This window comes from Camelus ferus, chromosome 14, assembly GCF_009834535.1.
Source record: "Camelus ferus isolate YT-003-E chromosome 14, BCGSAC_Cfer_1.0, whole genome shotgun sequence".
In the NCBI taxonomy this organism is placed as follows: Eukaryota; Metazoa; Chordata; class Mammalia; order Artiodactyla; family Camelidae; genus Camelus; species Camelus ferus.
In genome coordinates, this window is record NC_045709.1 from 21,376,139 (window position 1) to 21,395,146 (window position 19,008).

Here is a 19,008-nt window from a genome sequence, read left to right on the forward strand (position 1 = left end):
TAGAACCCAGTCTGTGGCTTATCTTTTCATTCCCTTAATAGTGTCTTTTGAAGAACAGAAGTTAGTAATTTTGATCAAGTCCAATTTACCAATTTGTTCCTTTATAGGTCATGCTTTTAGTGCCATATCTAAGAAATCTTTGCTTAAATTCATGGTCACAAAGATTTTCTCCTATGTTTTCTCCTCTTCTTACAGTTTTAGGTTTTATATTTACTTCCGGTTAATATTGAGTAATTATTGAATGATATGAGCCAGGACTAGAAGTTCGTTTTTTACATCTGAATACCTGATTTCTCAGCACCACTTGTTAAAATGTTTATTCTTTCCTCACTGAATTGCCTTTGCACTTCTGTCACATGTATGTGAGCCTGCTGTTTCCTTTCACTGTTGTGTTGGTTGTCTTTATACCAGTGACACCCTGTCTTAATCATGTCACTTTATAATAAATCTTAAAACCATATACATTAGTTCTCCAACTTTGTTCTTCTTTTCCAAAGTTGTTTTGGATGTTCTGAGATCTTTGCGTTTCCATATGAGTTTTAAAATCATTTTGTCAATTTCTCCAATAAAGCCAATGGGGATTTTTTTTAAATTGGGACTATGTTGACTCTCTAAATCAATCTGGAAACAATTGACATCCTAAATAATACTGAGTTTTCTATTACATAAACATGATATATCTCTCTATTTACTTATGTCTTTTTATTTTCTCTCAACAATGTTTTGTAGTTTTTCAGTGTATAGATCCTACATTTATTTTGTCAGATTTATTCCTAAGTATTTTATATTTTTGATGCTATTGTAAATTATTTTTTAAATTCAATTTCTGATAGTTTGTTGTTACTGTATAGAAATGCAAGTGGCTTTTGTATATTTTGATCTTGTGTCCTACGTTTACAAAATCACTTAATCATTCCAGTAACATTTTGATAGATTACATCAGATTTTCTACATAAATGGTCATGTCATCTGTGAACAAAGACAATTTAAATCTTCTTTGGCAATATAGATGCCTTTTATTTCTTTTTCTTGTGTTATTGCACAAACTCGAACCTCCAGTACAATGTGAAATAGAAGTGAGAGAGCAGATACCATTGTCTTCTTCCTGATCTTAGGCAAAAGCACTTAATGTTTTACCTTTGAAGATAATATTAGCTGTACTTTTTTGATAGGTGCTCTTTATCATATTGAGGAAATTCCATCTCATTCTTAGGTTGCTGTGATTTTTTTTTTAGATCAATAATGGATGCTAGATTTCATCAAATATTTTTCCTGCATTGATTGAGATACTAATGTGGTTTTTCATTTCACCACCTGTTAGTGTGGTAAATTACATTGATTGATTTTTTAAAAATGTTAAACCTACTTGTATTCCTGAGGTAAACCCCATTTGGTCACGATGTATTATCCTTTTTATATATATAAGTTGGATTTAATTTACTAAAGCTTTCTTTAGTATTTTCACATCTGTTCTCAGAAGAATGGTCTTTAATTTTCTTTCCTTGTAATGCCTTTGTTTGGTTTTTAATGCTAGTCATGTAGAATTAATGAGGAGCATTCCCTCCTTTTCAGTCTTCTGGAAAAGTGTGTATAGAATTGGTATTATTTGTCCTTTAAATGTTTGCTAGAATTCACCAGAAAGCCATCTGGACTTGAGATTTTCTTTGTGGGAAGGTTTCTAAGTTCAAGTTCAATTTCTTTAATAATATAGAACTTTTCAGAGCATTAAAAAAAATTAAGTTAGCTTTGATTTGCACTTTTTTTGTAGAATTTTTCTATTTCATCCTAGTTGTCAAATTTATTAGAAAAAACTGTTCATCATAGTCCTTTTAAAGTTTCTTTCAGTATCTGTAGAATCTATAAAAATGTCACTTCTCTCATTCCTGATCTTGGCAATCTGTGTCTTTTCTCTTTTTTCCTGATGAGGCTAGCTGGACAGTTACTAACTGCATTGATCTCAAAAAGCCTGCTTTCAGTTTTATTAATTCTTTTCAAGTGTTTTTCTGCTTCTTTGTCATTTTCACTCTTAACCGTATCATTTCCATTCTTTTGCCTAGTTTTGGTTTAATTTGCTCTTTTCCTGTTTTCTTAAGGTGGAACTTGATTTGAGACCTTTCTTCTTTTCTAATACAGATGTTTCGTGCTGTAAATTTCCTCCTAACTGCTGCTTTAGCAGCATCTCACAAATTTTGATATGTTGCATTTTCATCTTCATTCAATTTAAAGTATTTTCATTTTGCTTTTGATTTCTTCTTTGACTCATGAGTTATTCTGAGATGTGTTATTTAGTTTTCAAATATTTGGGAGCATTCCAGAGATGTTTCTTTAATTGGTTTATAACTTAATTCCATTATATTCAGAGAACATACTTTGTATGACTTAAATACTTTTAATTTTATTGAGACTCGTTTTGTCAGATCATGACCTATCTAATATTAGATGTTTTGTGTGTACTGAAAAAGAATGAGTATTATGCTGTTTGTGGGCATATCAGTTCGGTCAAGTTGGTTGATAGGTGTTGTTCAAATATTCTGTGTCCTTAGTAACTTTTTGTCTACTGGCTATATCAGTTATCAAAAGGGGGATGTTGAAATCCCCAAACATTATTGTGGATTTATGATTTTCATCTTGAAGTTCTATTTGTTTTTCATTTACTTCTGTTAGTTTTAGCTTCATTTCAAAGCTATGTTACTCAGTGCATAAACACTGAGGATTATTGATTCCTCTTGATGAACTGACCGATCATTGCGAAAAGATCTTCTTTTTCCCCGGCCGTATTCTTTACTCTGAAATCTCTGTTGTCTGATCTTAATATAACCACTTCAGACTTCTTTTGATTAGGGTTAGCATGGTATATCTTTTCTTTCCTTTTAACCCATTTATGTCTTTAAAGTGTGTTTCTTCTAGGGAACACATAGTTGGTTCTTGTGTTTTTTATCTATTCTGGAAATCTCTGCCTTTTAGCTAATGTTTAGACCATTTACATAGTATGCTTATTGATACGGCTAGATTTAAATGTATCATCTTGTCATTTATTTTCTGTTTGTTCCAGTTGTTCTTTTTTCTCTTATTCATTTTTTTTGTTTTATGCCTTCTTTTGATTACTTGAATTTTTTTCAATTTCCTTTTTTTATTTAAAAATTTTATTTTTAGTAGTTACTTTAGGGCTTATAGTAGGTATCTTTAATTTATTACATCCCTCCTTCAAGTGATAGTATATTACTTCACCTATAGTATTAGAACCTTAATTCTACTTCTGATTCTCTCCTAATCTTTGCTCCTGTGGTCATACATTTTAATTTTACAAAGTTATAAACTTCACACTACATTGGTATTAATTTTGTTCAAGAAGTCAATTTTTTAAATAAAAAGAATTAAATAACAAGAGAAATAATGTATATATACTCATATCAATACTATTTTCAGTGCTTTCAGACCCATATTTCCATTTGGTGTAATGATCTTTTGTCTGAAGAAGTCCCTTTACCATATCTTATAGCATAGATCCATTGGTGATAATTTTTTTTTCAGTTTAAACTGGAAAAAAATCTTTATTTCATCTTTGTTTTTCCTGGTCTTCATTTTGAAATAACTTTTTGCTGAGTATAGTATTCTAGGCTGACCATTTTTTCCCTTCCGTCTGTAAGGATTTTACTTAACTGGCTTCTTACTTGCATTGACTCAACGAGAAATCCGCTGTTAGCCTTATTTTTGTTCCTCTGCATGTAACATTTTTTCTGGAATTGTGCTTTCACTGGGGCTTCATGTGAGCACCTTCATATCTATTAGATAGAACAATAAATTATAAAAGAGTATCTAGAATTCAGACTGTCAGTCTTAGATAAGGTGTTAATTACTGTGGATTTCCCCCCACCCCATAGGATTCAGTGATTTATGAGAGACTTTCAGAAGATTCTCTCTTTGTGGAGGAGACATTAACCCATCTGGAATATTTTGCCAAAGAAGGTAAATGAAAATTGTTTTGAATCTACTTCTCGTTTATAATGCTGTTCTTTTTTTAACTGAAGTACAGTCAATTACAATGTGTCAATTTCTGGTGTACAGCACTATGTCCCAGTCATGCATATACATATATATATATTCATTTTCGTATTTTTTTCCATTAAAGGTTATTACAAGATATTGAACATAGTTCCCCCATGCTATACAAAAAAACTTTAAAAAAAACTGTCTTTATATATAGTGGCTAACGTTTGTAAATGTCAAACTCCCGAATTTATCCCTTCCCACCTCCTTTCCCTGGTAACCATAAGATTTTAATGCCGTTCTTCAATGTTGAAATTGTAGCCTTGAAGCACGTCACTGCTGCTGGGGCCCATAGGTGGGCAAGAGGGAGAGCTTGTTTGCATGTGTGACCTTGTATGCCCTCTGTTTGCTTGAAAATAAATGATTCCCCAAACAAACCTTGTCAAGACATTATAATTACTCTCCCTTTCTTTCACCTTTAACAGTTTTTGTGCTTATGTGCAAGCAGTAAAATGCGTGCTCTTCTGTGTGGCTCTTCCTTTATTCCTAAAGCAGTGTCGTCCGTCTATAATCTGTTTGCTAAGTGTAACCTCTTTATCAAGCTGTAGTAGGAACTTGGCCCATGGTTGGAGGAAAAAAATAGGCTTTTCCAGTTCATGTGGTGTATTTTGAAGTTGATTATTTTGTGCGTATAACTCAGGATGCTGACAGTTGATATTTTCCTGCCATTCTCTTGTTACCCTTCTGATACTGACTTATCATCCATCTCCTAAGGAAATTAAATTCCTTGAGTCAGTTTTGAATAAGTTTGCTTTTTAAAGTTTTTTTTTTCACTTAAGTCCTTGTGAAATGGGATTTAAATTAATTTTCTGATATCTTACGGATTATTTGGCTTACTTTGAAATTGGAAACAGAAGCCTCATATGTTCTTTCCTTCATTTAACGAATAGTTATTGAGCATCAATTAAGTGGCATGCACTGTTCTCAGCTTCCAGGACAGAAGTGAACAAAACGTAGAAAGCCAATGCCCTGCAGGAATTTGCCAGTAATAGATGATGTCACAGGGGTGACAAGTGCTATGGAGGGAAGCTAGCAGGATAAAGGGAACAGAGTGATGGGCAGGGGTGCTCTCTCTACCCAAGGTGAGTTAGGCAGAGACTGAGGAGGGGAAGGGGAGAATATTCCAGGCAGAGGAAGGCTCAAGTTCAAGTGTCAGGAAGTAAGAGGCAGGGGAGCCACAGCAAGCAGGGAGGGAGGGGAGGTGATACGCTCAGCAAGGAGGCCAGGGCAGGGCAGGTAGGGACAGCGGAGGACTTCACTGTCCCTCAGCCTCTGAGACGCTTCTGGATTTTGTTTTCAAATTCTCTGCTTCTCCCTGATCACTGGAAGCTTGACCAGGTAATATCTTTCTTGCAGGTCTGAGGACTCTGTGTGTTGCCTACATAGATTTAACTGAGGCGGAGTATCAGCAGTGGTTGGTGAAGTATAAAGAAGCCAGTACAGTGGTACAAGACAGAACTCAAAGTCTGGAAGACTGTTATGATACTATTGAAAGGGTAACGTACCCCATACACATTCCTTGTGCTAAGATACATACGTGAAGAAAATGCATTTATCAATGTATTCACATCTTGATGTAATTTTTTGATGTAATTTTAAAAGCACAGGTAAATTTTTTTCAGAAGTATACATCTCTTATCATCCTGAAAATCCACATCTTTTAGAATATTTCTCTTTGGAATCATATCCTAGTCACTTCAATCTCATTATCCTTTTTATAACTTTTCCCATTTCAAAAGAGATACATGTTTATTACAGAAAAATAAGCTAGAATCATAAATAATAATCCTCTGCAATGTCAGGCTAATAACTGAGTTCCAGTCTCTTCTCTCCTCTTTGTACATGTGTATTGTACGTTTGGAATTCCACTGTATATGTTTAACACACACAGAGAAGTGTTTCCCATAAAAATTAAAAGAAAGCTCCCCCCAGAATTTTTCCCGTGAAAGTCCTGCTTGAATGATGAGCCCTTCACTTTACGGTGAATGGGGAACATCTCCCCCGACCCCTGGGTGCTCTTGTGTGTCTCCGTCCTTGGTTACTCCGTGGTACCCGCTGTGTATATGGGGACTCTTATTACCTCTGTTTCTCTGACGGTTGCTTTTCCAGGGGAACCGCGTGACCCTGGGCTGTCGAGTGTCACACAGGTGTCTCTAGGAATTTCATCTGAGGCTTCAGGGATGTCACGTGTCCTGGGCCAACTTTTATCTTAATTTCTTGGCTTGGTTTCTCTTGCCATTTGATCCCATGAACTCTGCGTTTCATTCCTACAGGATCTTGGCCGGAACAGATTTAAGTGGAGGGGTTTTCTTGACATCATTGGGTCCATCTTCTTTTCAAAGTCGAGCATTGAAAGATTAGGAACCTCCCCTAGCTTCACACCAAGCACGTGGCCCGGCTGCAGCAGCCCTCAGGAGTGACTCCTCAGCGTCTGCTGACGAAGCGCAGGGAAGGGCTGATTGTGTAGCCCGCCTGTTCCTTAATGTGGCACAGGGGGGTCTGTTGCTCCCACACACCGAGAAGCAATCTGGGCGAGTGGGAATTGGCCTCAGGAACTTGAAAGACTGTACAAGTATTGGTGTGGCAGTTGCTTTCCAATCAAACTGTTCTAATTTGTGTGTTAGTTTTCAGTTTCAATCTGGAAGTCATAGGTGGGGAAAGAGTAAGGAAAAGATTAAGTTTCTCAGGGAACGTGAGATGGGTGGCAAGGCCGGGGAGTGATGTGGCCCTAAAATGACCAACTCTTCATCAGCTGAATGCGAGGCTCCAGCACGTACCCAGAGCCTGGCACACAGTGGGTGCTCAGGAAATGTTAAGTGAATAAGAGACGGGAACACTGGGGACTGAAGATTTCAAGCATGCCTGTTCTCCAAGGAAAGCAGTGACTGCTATAGTCGGCAGGGCTGGGTGTTGACTGCTTGTTACACTTCTCCTTAAACTGCAGAGGGCAGAAGTGAAAGGCAGAAGGGCTCTCCGGGGCCAGCTTTTCCTGTCTGGCCCAGGCGGGTGCCGCACTGCAGTCTAAAGGCTACCTGTGTACCTGGGGCCGCGATGAGCAGCCTGCCGTGCTTGGAAGGTCAGGTGGAAATCTAATTGGTCTTAGACACTTTGACAAAGCAGAGTCATACTATTTAACAAAACTGTGATTTTTTTTCCTCTCTCTCAATGACTATGAGGTTAAAAAGTGCAGGAGTCAAAAATGCTCAACATCTCTGCCTACTGTGAATGCGAGGAGGTTTAGCTGGGGTCACTGATGCAAACAACCAGGCTCTGTGATGCTAAAATCACACTGATAATTGTCAAGTGTGTTCATTCATCTGTTACCACCATCTCTCCCCTTTTCCCCACTGGATATTTTCCAGTTCACCCAGGAGTAATGAGGTCCTGGGGCTTGAGTCAGGCAGGCCAGACTTCTGGGGGGCTGGAGACTAGCCCTCACTACTCATTACGTCCCCATCAGGGGAAACTTGCTTGGGAACTAGATCCCCTAGCTCTAGGGTACCTCATAAGAAAGGACACATTGGGGGCAAATGTTAGATGACAGGGTGAAGGAATTGGATTTTCTTAAGAGATACACCTTTCAAGCTGTAGTAGCCAAAATTTTTTATTTCAATCATAGAATCTTTTAAATTTTGTTTTTTTAAAAATCTGTGTCATCACCTCTAGTTTTCCAGGCTTACAACACCTGTATGCCATCTAGAAACCCTAACAGTCTTGCCCCTTGCTTGTCATTTTTCTTATTTTGTATTATCGACTAGACAGCCTGTCTAATCATCTGCCTCATGACGTGTGTTAACATCTGCTAAAACTGCGGCAATCATGTTAGCTATAGTTACATGGCTGCTTTCTGCAGACTTTAACACGGGCGTTGGAGTCTGACACCAAAGAGCGTAGGATCGACCAGCTCTGTGAAGTTGGCTCTTGGAAATTCCATGCACATTGTTCTGGTCCTGTTTTCAGTTAGGGGGGTTATTTTCTGACCCGCCTTCTAGCTCTTGAGGCCAGTAGCGCTTCTTTGCTCCTCAAGCATTTTCCTTGGGGGATTAATAAGATTTTAACTTTTTTTCTTGTTGAGTAATGTTAAGACAATGTGTGCACTTGAACCAGCAGTCAAGTGCAGCATAACTTAGGGTGTAATTGCTAAAGTGATTAACTGTGGTAAAGTACGAATTGATTGACTGATTGATTTAGACTTGATTCTGAGGCTCTCTGGCTTTACAATTCCTTTGAAGCATTCCTTCCTTAAAAAAAAAAACAGCTTTATTGAGATATAATTCACATAACATACATTTCACCCATTTGAATTAAACAATTGTGTTTTTTAGTATACTCACAGAGTTTTACAACCATCACGATAATGAACACAGAATATTTTCAACATCCTCTCCTCCAAACCCACATCCATTAGTGTTCACTGTCTGTTATCCCCAACCACACCCATCCCCCCTCCATTCTCTAACCCCAGCCCTTTGCAACCACTACGTTACTTTCAGTCTCTCTGTATTATCTTCTTCTGGATGTTTCATGTAAATGGAATCATACACTATGTGGCCTTCAGTGACATGCTTCTTTTTCTTAGCTTACTGTTTTCAGGAGTCATCCATATTGTAGCATCTTCAGTACTTCATCCCTTTTCAAGGCCAAATAATAATCCACTGTGTGGATGTGCTGTTTGTTTATCCATTCATCCTTGATGGACACTTGGGTCGTTCCATTTGGCTATTATGAATAATGCTGCTATGGGCATTCATGTGCAAGCTTTCCAATCATTTTTAAAGAGGATTCTTTAGGGTTTTCTGTATATGAGATCATGTCATCTATGAATAGAGATAGTTTTACCTCTGAGTTTTCATTTTGGATCCCTTTATTTCTTTTTCTTGCCTAGTTGCCCTGGCTAGGCAAGAAAAAGATGTTGAATAGAACTGGTGGACGTCCTTATCTTGTTCCTGATCTTGCTGGAAAGCATCTGGTCCTCTTCCATTCAGTGTGAAGTTAACTGTGGATCCTCACAGGTGTCCCTGTCAGGCTGAGGAAGATCCCTTCTGTTCCTAGTTAGTTGAGTGTTTTCATCATAAAAAGGTTTAAAGCATTCTATTAAAAAAATCCATTTCATACCTGTTTCATGTTTCATAAGTCATTATTAAAAATGCTTTTTGCTAGTTGTGGGATATTTTACATTAAAATACAAAGTTTTACTATAGAAATATCTTGAAAATATCATAGCACAAATGGCACAAAAATAGAGTAATGGAAATAAGAGAGATGTCTAATAGGATCAATAGAACTTGAATATTTAGCATTTAAAAAATTGAGCTTAACAAGAAGACTAAAAACCTCATGGCTATTTTAAAGATTTAATTTACAGTTCATATGTGATGGTATTTCAATTAAATTATTTGATTTCTAGTTATCAGCACAGAATCAGCTTGTCTTACATCTTTATTTCACTTTAACTCCTAACAGCAATGTAGAATGCCCTGGAACTTTGAGATTGTGCTGGCTTCTGAGAAACAATACCCCAAATTATCAGAGGTCATCTGGCTTTATACTTTACATAAACCTCTTTATGTACCATCAAGCCTCTGTTTGAATCTCTCCAGTGGTAGGGAGATATTTCACAACAGGAACAAAAACTGTAAAATAAACCATCTGGTGGTAAGAAATTTATGGAGAAAATTATGAAATTTTTCTTAAGGACAGAAGTAAGGACCTATGTAAGTGGAAGAGTGTATACAACATACAGGAAAACCAGTGTAATAAATAAATAAACCTCAAAGTAAGCTATAAATTCAGTGCAATGCAAGAGCACATAAAAGTCCCAATGGAATTTTCACAGAACTTGACAAGTTTGTTCTAAAACTCATACCCAAAGTAGGAGGAGGCGAAGAATTATCATGTTAATTTTTGAAGAAGGAGAATAAAGGGGACGTACTGCTCTAGACTTCAAGACTTACCTTAAGGCTATAATAATTAGAATAACATAATATTTACGGTCCATTTATAATACACTAGGTGTCATTCTAATCACTTTCCAAATGCTAACTCTCAGAGTAATTCTGTTAGTAATCTTACTTCCCCACTTCTCCAGTTATAGATGAGGGAACTGAGGAACAGAAGTGTGAGTAATCTGCTTATGATCACATATCTAGTAACTTGTAGAACTGGGGGGTGAATCTGAAAGCCTAGCTCTCAGCCATCACGCTGCACTGCCTCATGTGGTAGCGAGACAGGGACAGACAGACAGACCAACTTGTGGAAGAGGCTAGAAAGTGTGCGTGCGTGTGTGTATGTATATGGGGCTTCACATAATAAATTATTAGATGCATATCTTTGGCCAAAATTTGCTCTATTTGTTCCATCTTAAAGTATTTCTTATCTCCAATTGGTAGTAAAAATATCTCTTTCAAAAACCATCTAGAAGTTCCTCCTACTTGGAGCCACAGCCATTGAAGATCGCCTTCAAGCACGCGTTCCAGAAACGATAACAAGTTTATTGAAAGCAAACATAAGAATATGGGTCTTGACAGGAGATAAACAAGAAACAGCAATTAACATAGGTAAGAGATACGGAGAACGTTCTTTTCCTTGGTTGTGCATGTGTCCCCTGAATGTGTTGTAGGATCAAGAGTGCATGGCTGAGCTTCCTGCAGGTAGTTGTGTTACTTTTTAAAACACTGTGATACAACTGATTTACAATGTTGTGTTAATTTGTGGTGTACAGTATAGTGCTTCATTTATACATATACATATATATATATATATTTCTTTTCACATTTTTTTCACTATAGGCCGTTATAAGATGTTGAATATAGTTCCCTGTGCTGTACAGTAGGACCTTTTTTTAAAATCTATTTTATAAGTAATTGTTTTATATGTCTCTAGAAAAATGTAGTGCAATGTAATCTTGCCATCAGATGGCAGAGAATTTGAACAAACTAAGCAAAGCAAAAACTTTTTTCTCTTCTTCACATTTTTTAAATTGAAATATAGTCAGTTTACAGTGTTGTGTCAGTTTCTGGTGCACAGCAGCGTGTTTCAGTCCTACATGTACATACATACATATCTTCCTTTTCATATATTTTTTTCATTATAGGTTGTTACAAGATGTTGAATATAGTTCCCTGTGCTCTACAGTATGAACTTGCTGTGTATCTGTTTTATATGTGGTAGTTAGTATCTGCAGATCTTGAAACATGGAATGTAGAATGCCCAGCTGAGTAATACGTTATCTCTTGTTCCTCCTTTGACACTTGATGTTATCTTACGGCATTTCCCCCCCCAATGATTTATATATCTATATTTGAATTATATATTCTTATTCATGAACATTCTGATTACTAGTGAGAATATTCAGCCAGTGTTTTTTCCCAAGCTCCAAAGTCACTTCTTTGCCTTCATGGTTTTTTAAAAAATTTCACTGTTTGCTTGTATGTTAGGGGAAAGGAGTTGAAAAATCAGCTCCTAGCTGTGAATATGTAAATTTTGACGGTGAGAAGGAATTGAAATTACTATTTTTTGATGATCATCCTGGCAGCCAGCTCTGATTAGATTAACACGTACGATAAAATGATTCTGCAAGCGCCAGACACCCTTTAAATGATGTCTCTGCTAATTTACTACATTCATTCGTTTAATGAATATTGAACACTTGCTATGTGCTGGGAGATTCTAGAATCTTGGAATGAAAAACTGAGTAATAAAGTCCTTGTCCTCATGAAACTTACATCTAAGTAGACAAGACAGAAAATTAGCCAGCAAATCACTGTTGTAATATTATTGCAGTAAGTGCTAAGAATGAAAACAAAGCAAGGCATAGCCACACGTAGAGGGGTAATTGGACAGAAACTTGTTAAGGAGGTGACATTTGAGGCAGAGACCCAAATGGAAAGAGGGAGCAAGCATTGGGAAGGTTCTGGACAAAGAAAATGGTGAGCACAATGGTCCTGGTGTGGGAATGTGCGTGTCATGTTTGAGGACGATAGAAAGGCCAGTGTGGTTGGAGTACAGGGGGCAGAGCAGAGCAAAGAGGAGATGAGAGCTTGTTAGGCCACAGTAAGAAATGTGTAGGGTTTCGAGCAGGAGAGTAATATGTAATTTATGTTGCAAAAATGCCCATTGGCTATTGTGTGAAACCAGACTACATGGAAGCCAGGTGATCACTCAGGAAGCCTTTGTGGGAATCTAGACAAGATGATGGTGACCTGTACCAGAATGTGATGGGGAACTGGGGGAGGGACTCTGGCTGACCCTTGAACAACATGATTCGAACTGCGTGGGTCCATTTATACTTGGATATTTTTTCGATAGTAAATATCACAGGACGACATGATCTGGGGTGGGTTGTATCTGCAGATGCAGAACCGCAGAGTTTTCTGATAAAATGATTTAACATTTATCTGCCGCCTCTTGACCTCAGTAGCATGCGTACTATTACGTTTGGCTTACCAGTGAATATGTATGTGGTTTGCTCTCTTCTGAGTCAGCTTTATTTCCTTAGGTTTTAAGAGGTTTATCACGTATTTCTTGTCAATCTTCCTTTGCCCCCAATATAATGCTGGATACGAGTAAGCACTCAGAATTTGCACACTGATTCGATTTGCATTTTCTTGGTCATACATGGAGACTTTTTGCCCTTTGTTCAGGTGCAGCCAGCAGAAGCAGCGGTGGCTCAGGGAGAGAGGAAGGCCCCTCACGGGGCAGCACCAGGACCCGTGGGGGAGGCTGGCTGCCCGTCGGTGTCTGGTTTCTGTCCCTGAGCACCTGCACAGTTACTCACTCTCCACCCTGATCTCTGGGACAGGAGCTGCCGGCATTCAGGCAGTTAACTTCGTCCGTAACCTATTACAAAATATAAGTGGACACATGGACATTACAATAAAACATGTCAAGAAGTTATTAGAATTCTTTGAAAAGTTTAGAATCTCTGGTTTTGAAAAATCAGTGCAACAATGCAAAGCAGATACCTACAGGCTTTGAACTAGAAATTTAATTTAAAGATCATTGTATTCTGTGGAATTCATAAGAAGCATTAGATAAACCAATAATTAATGAAAACCATTTAAAAATTATTTTCTCCTTGTAATTGAACAGACTACAATAGAATACATACATAAATAGGCATCTTGAATTACATACAAATCATGAAGCTACTTTTGTTAATTTGTATGACAGCTGTAAGTTTTAGGAAATTTCAAAGGGAACATTAAAATGATATTGTATAAATTTATATTTAAATTCCAACTTACATGAAATTGATTTGTATGAAGAGTTAAAGCGTTTTAGAAAATTTGTTCCATAGGAAACATCAGTTATAAATGTATAAAAATTTAATTTTCAAAATAATTTATCAGAAATTTATCAGAGTTCTTATAGTCCATAAAACACTCTTAATAGCTCTAGTAGTAGTTTTATCAGCAGAAAGATCCTGTTCCAAAATAAAAAATGACTCACAATCTTTCATTTGTCAAGAGCCACTAACACTGTTTTCAGTTATACTGTTTGAAAATAAAGTTGTTAAAAGTAAATTCTGATGATTTAATAAGTGAATTTACAGAAAATTTAGGCAGAAAAATCATGATCAATCAATATTTCACACTAGTGAAATATTATTTTTTTGTTTTATATAAAATTATGGCACCAAAAATATAATTTTTTGCAATTTGTAAGCTTATGTTGTATTTCACCATCTACCTGTTATGTTTTATAAGTATAAAATATTTTTAAAGAAAACCTTTATATTTTAGTATCTGTGATGACATTCCCTCCTGCATTTTTTTGTTTTGAACAAGGGGCCGACACTTTCATTTTGCTGAGAGGGAGGCTGGGGAGGCTCTGTTGAAGATTTGCTGGGACAGGAGAGAGCATGAGGTCGTTGTCTGGACAGGGGGAGGGTGCACGGACAGCTGCAGAGCTGAGCGCACACATGCACATCCTCAGGGTGAGCGTTAGTCCTCAGAGACAAACCTGAACCCGTAAGGTGGGAGACAAGCTCTGTCCTGACTCCCTCCACGTGCAGAGCCGCCCAGTGTTTCCCGCAGCTGGGCTGGTTTCCTTCACTTACCCAATAGCTTTCAAATGAGGCCCCTTTTGGTCCTCTGGGAGGAAAAGAAAGTGACCAGTTATTGAACTGTCTGTCTGGATGTTTCCTCGGCTTCACAAAGCTTTAAAATGTCTATTCTTATAAAGACTCAAGCCTTAAGGTAAAGGTTCATCTGTCTTAGAGAGAGTTTCATTTTTCTAGGTGCAGTTTGTATTTGGGCCCACTTAAGTTAATCCTGTATATATATTCTTATTTCTCAGTCTAATTTCAAGAGTGATAATGACTTAAAATTTTCAAATTGGAAAATGCTTCCTGAGATGTACAAGAACTGCATATATATATTTATTTTAGTTGCACCTTGGATGATGTTAGTATAGTAGGTATAATACTGTTGATACAGTGATTTGATGCACCAGAACTTGGCTTCCTCAAGGACTTGGAATTATTATAAAGTGTGAACTGGAGCTCATGTCATAAAAAGATACAACTAAAAGTCCACCAACATTTAAACGTACAGATGTAGCCGTTAGTTTTACGCACCTTCCCGACCATTTCTATTTAAGTTGCCTATTAAGACTTAGATGAACTAACTTTTTGATTCCTTTTCTCTCTTCAACCTCTTGCTTTTGTGATGAGCTACTAGGCTCTGAAATAGTTGCGAGGCTGAGTATGACAAAGGAAGAATATAAATAGATTTTTAAAAAAATGAGCTCATGGAAGGCATTGAGTCTTCAAATATGTGACATCTTTATTTCTCTCTTTGTAGCATATTCCTGTAAACTGTTATCAGGTCAAATGCCTCGTATTCAATTGAATACAGATTCATTAGAGGTAAGTGATGTTTTTAAATTACATTTAATTTGAATGTAACCGACTTGTTACTTGAGGGTTACCCACCTCCTTAAAATCTACGTAAGATTGCCTTTAACTCCCACTCAAGTCCTTTGGAAAGTCTAGGTTTCCCCCAAGATTCTTTCCCAAGAATCAGAAAATTCAATTGGTTTTCAGTTCTGTTGTCACCTCTGGTTCCCTCTTACTCCCCACTCTGAGGCTGGTCCTTTATAACCCTGCTGGTGTCATACCGAATTCGGGACTAGATCCTTGATTTGAAAAATGGAAAAAAAGGAGAAAAAAAATCTGTCTATATAGCCATCTTTATCAAAAGTTTGAGAAGTCAGATGACATTCACATTGCAAAAATGAAAGGGAATTTGGAATCCCATATTGAATATCCTTGCCCTTAAAAGTTAAATGGTAGTATTTATTTTCTGTTAAGTATTTTTTTACTATGTAATTTTCTTAGACTCCTTTTAAAAGAATTTTAGATTTTACTTATTCCTTTTCTGACACTCTTCCTTTTCTTTAAATCTAGATCTGAGTTTCTGACATACATCATTATTCTTAAAAACTTAAAAAATAATTTCTTATAGAGCAAGTCTGCAGGTGGTGAATTTCCTCAGTTTTTACTTGTCTGAGAAAGCCTTTATTTCTCTTTCACATCTGAAGGATGATTTCACTGGATATAGAATTCTAGGTTGGTATTTCTTGTTCTTTCAATACTTTAATTACTTCACTCTCTTCTTGGCTGGAAGGTTTCTGATTAGAAGTCTGCTGTTCCTTATCTTTCTTCCTCTGCAGATAAGGTGTTTCCCCCCAGCCCTCTGGATCCTTGCAAGATTTTCTCTTTGTTTTTGGTTTTATACAGTTTGAATATGATATGCCTAGGTGTCGATTTTTGGCATTTATCCTACTTGGTGTTTTCTGAGCTTCCTAGGTCTGTGCTTTTGTGTCTGCCATTAATTTTGGAAGATTCTCAGTCATTAGACTTTTCCTTCTGTTCTGTTCTCTATTCCTTCTCCTTCTAGTATTGTGATTACTTGTATGTTAGACCTTTTAAACTGTCCCAGAGTTCTTGAATATTCTGTTCTGGGTTTTTTCTTTTCTTTCCTTTTTCTCTTTGTATTTCAGTTTGGGAAGTTTCTGTTGACATGTCTCCAGGCTCATTAATTCTTTCCTCAGCTGTGTCCAGTCTACTGTTGAACCCACAAAAGGCATTCTTCAATTCTGCTACAGTGTTTTTTACTTTTAGCATTTTCTTCTTATCCTTTCTTAAGTATCTCCATCAGTCTGCATATATTGCTCATCAGGTCTTTTATGTGTCTAATTTTTCCATTAAAATCTTTAAAATGTTTTAAATTCACTGATAACTTCCAAAATCTGTGACATCTTTGAGTCTGATGTGATGCTTGCTTTGGCTCTTCAGAGGTACTTTTTCTTGTCTTTTAGCGTGTCTTGTAAATTTTTGTTGGAAGCTTGACGCAGTGTATCTGGTAAAAAGAACTGAGGTAAAAGGCCGTTAATGTGAAATTTTATGCTAATATAACTAAAGGAGGTGAATTGTATTTGATTTTTGCTGTAGCTGTAGGCATCAGAGGTTCCAAATTCTTGCAGTGACCTTGTTTTTTCCTCCCTCGTGGTCTTTGGGCTTCCCTGAGAGCTCTCCCTTAAACAGGGCACGGGCCTTGCAGTTCTTTCATCTGCAACGCAGAGATTGTCCTGGAGCTCTGGGCGTGGTGGTGAGGTATGTGGGAGGGGAAGTGCTTCATAGTCTTATGATAAACCTCAGTCTTAAACTGAACCTGTGCCCCTGTGTCTTCATAAGTGTTTCTTAGAACTTTCTCTCCCCCCCTTAGGTGACACAGGGAGCTAGAGGAAGCTGGAGTTGAGTGAGTGCCCTTCCTTCTAGGTGGGACAAGGCTCTGATAAAGGCTCTAACCTCAGAGACTAGGCTTTTGTGATGCAGATGCTCTGGACATAGTTCAGAAGGGTCACTTTTCCTCTCCTCCTGCTGAGCCATGAGGGGATTTTTTTTTTTTTTTTTTTTGGCTTTTCACTGTGAGAACCTGGTGAGGTTCCTAGAGGTAAATCCACAAAAATGAGAGGGCCACCCCCAAGATTGCAACCTAGGGAATTTCTCACTTTTGTGCCAGTCCACACTCAGCCTTCACCAATTCCTCAAAATCACCATTTAAGTGTTCCTCCTAGTTTATGGCTCCAGCTTCTGCTCCTCAGTTCCTTGATGGGTCCAAAAAGAGTTGATTTTCAGTGTGTTCAGCTTTTTTCTCTATGAGAATGGTAGTGGCAAATCCAAGTTCTTCACATATCATTGCTGAAATCCAAGTGCCATAGGCTAACTTTTCACCTTCAGCTTATAATTTCAGTTTGTACAATGGACAGTATTCAAGTTTTTGAGCAGAATGAACAGTACTGAAAGTGTTATTGCAGTTCCTAGTGTAGAGGCCGAGCATATACATATAATATATATATGCATATATAATCTTAAATTTAGTAAAGTTTTACAAAAAACTGCACATGTTTAATGTATGCAACTTGACGGGCTTGAACATATGTACACACACATGAAACCATCTTCACAATCAAGGTAGTAAACATATCCAACACCTCCAAAAGTTTCCTCGTGCCTCCCCCCCTTAATAGTAAGAACACTTAACTTGTGATTTACCCTCTTAACAAATCTTTCCACATACAATACAGTGCGGTTAAGTATAGTCACTGTTTTGTACTCAGAGCTCTAGAACTTGCTTATCTTGTGTAACTGAAACTTTGTACCTGTTCAGCAGCTCCTCAGTTTCCTCTCCCCCCAAGACTGTGTAACTGTCATTTCTCTCCCTGCTTCTATGAGCTTGACTATTCTAGACGCTTTATACAGATGGGGTCGTGCACTGCTTGCCATTCTGTGACTGGCTTATTTTGCTTAGCACAGCGGCCTCTGGGTTCATTCGTGTTGCAGCATGTCACAGGGTCATTTCCTTCTTTTTTAAGGGTGAGTAGTAGTCCATCGTGTGTGTGTGTGTGTGTGTGTGTGTGTGTGTGTGTCTCTATATGTCTTTATCTGTATAACTATATGTATATATATATATATATATAAAATATATCACATTTTCTTTATTCATCCGTCAAATAACATTTAGGATTTAGGTTGTTTCTGTTATCTTGGCTACAGTGTTGCTATGGATGTGGGAGTGCAGATACCTCTTCAGGATCCTGACTTTAATTCTTTTGGATATATACCTAGAAGTTGAATTGCTGGATCAGATGGTCCTTTCAATGTTGAATTCGGCTTGCTAATATTTTGTTGAGGGTTTTTGCACCTATGTTCATCAGTGATGTTGGCCTGTAATTTTTTTCTTGTCTGCTCTGTTTTTGTTACTCTTTTCTTCCCTCCCTACCCCACCTTTTTTTAGAGGAGGAAAGGGTTATTTGAATATTTTTTAGAATTCCATTTGAATCCATTTAGCCAAATGCTCTACATTATTCTAGTGGCTGCTTAGGAATTACAATATAATTGGGTAAGGATCCACTCGTACTTTCTGAGACTTTTCCAAAAGCAGCTTCATTGGGATATAATTTACGCAGCATAAAATTCATCTGTTTAAAGTATGTCATTCAATTGATTTTAATATATTTACAGACACACACAGCCATCACCAGAATCAGTTTCAGAACATTTTCATCATCTCTGAAAGAAACTTTGTACCCCTTAGCTGTCATCTCCCTCACCCTCCTTCCCCCAACCCTAAACAGCACTAATGTACTTTCTGTTTCCATGGACTTGCCCATTGTGGACTTTCATGCTAATCAAATTGTATAACATGCAGTCTTCAGTGATTGGCTTCTTTTATTTGCCATGATGTTTTCAAGGTTCACCCATGTTGTACCCTGCATTCGTACTTCATAGTTTTTTTAATAGCTAAAGAATGTTTCATTGTATAGATTTACTGTGTTTTATTTATCCACTCATCAGCTTGTTTCCACCTTGGGCAATTATGAATAACACTGGTGTAAACATTGAGGTACAAGTTTTTGCGCAGACGTATGTTTTCATATCTTGGAGTGTACGTA

The 19,008-nt window shown here is 37.3% G+C and overlaps 1 protein-coding gene across 1 annotated transcript in view; it reads left to right on the forward strand.

Annotated features, from left to right (window-relative positions):
* Positions 1–19,008, forward strand: part of LOC102506116 (phospholipid-transporting ATPase IB) — a 105,382-nt gene that overhangs the window by 38,358 nt on the left and 48,016 nt on the right. Inside the window, exons 21-24 of the mRNA XM_032496424.1 lie at positions 3,882–3,966; positions 5,404–5,543; positions 10,466–10,604; positions 14,853–14,917. Of these exons, the coding sequence (XP_032352315.1) occupies positions 3,882–3,966; positions 5,404–5,543; positions 10,466–10,604; positions 14,853–14,917 (429 nt within the window). The remainder of the gene's footprint in view (positions 1–3,881; positions 3,967–5,403; positions 5,544–10,465; positions 10,605–14,852; positions 14,918–19,008) is intronic.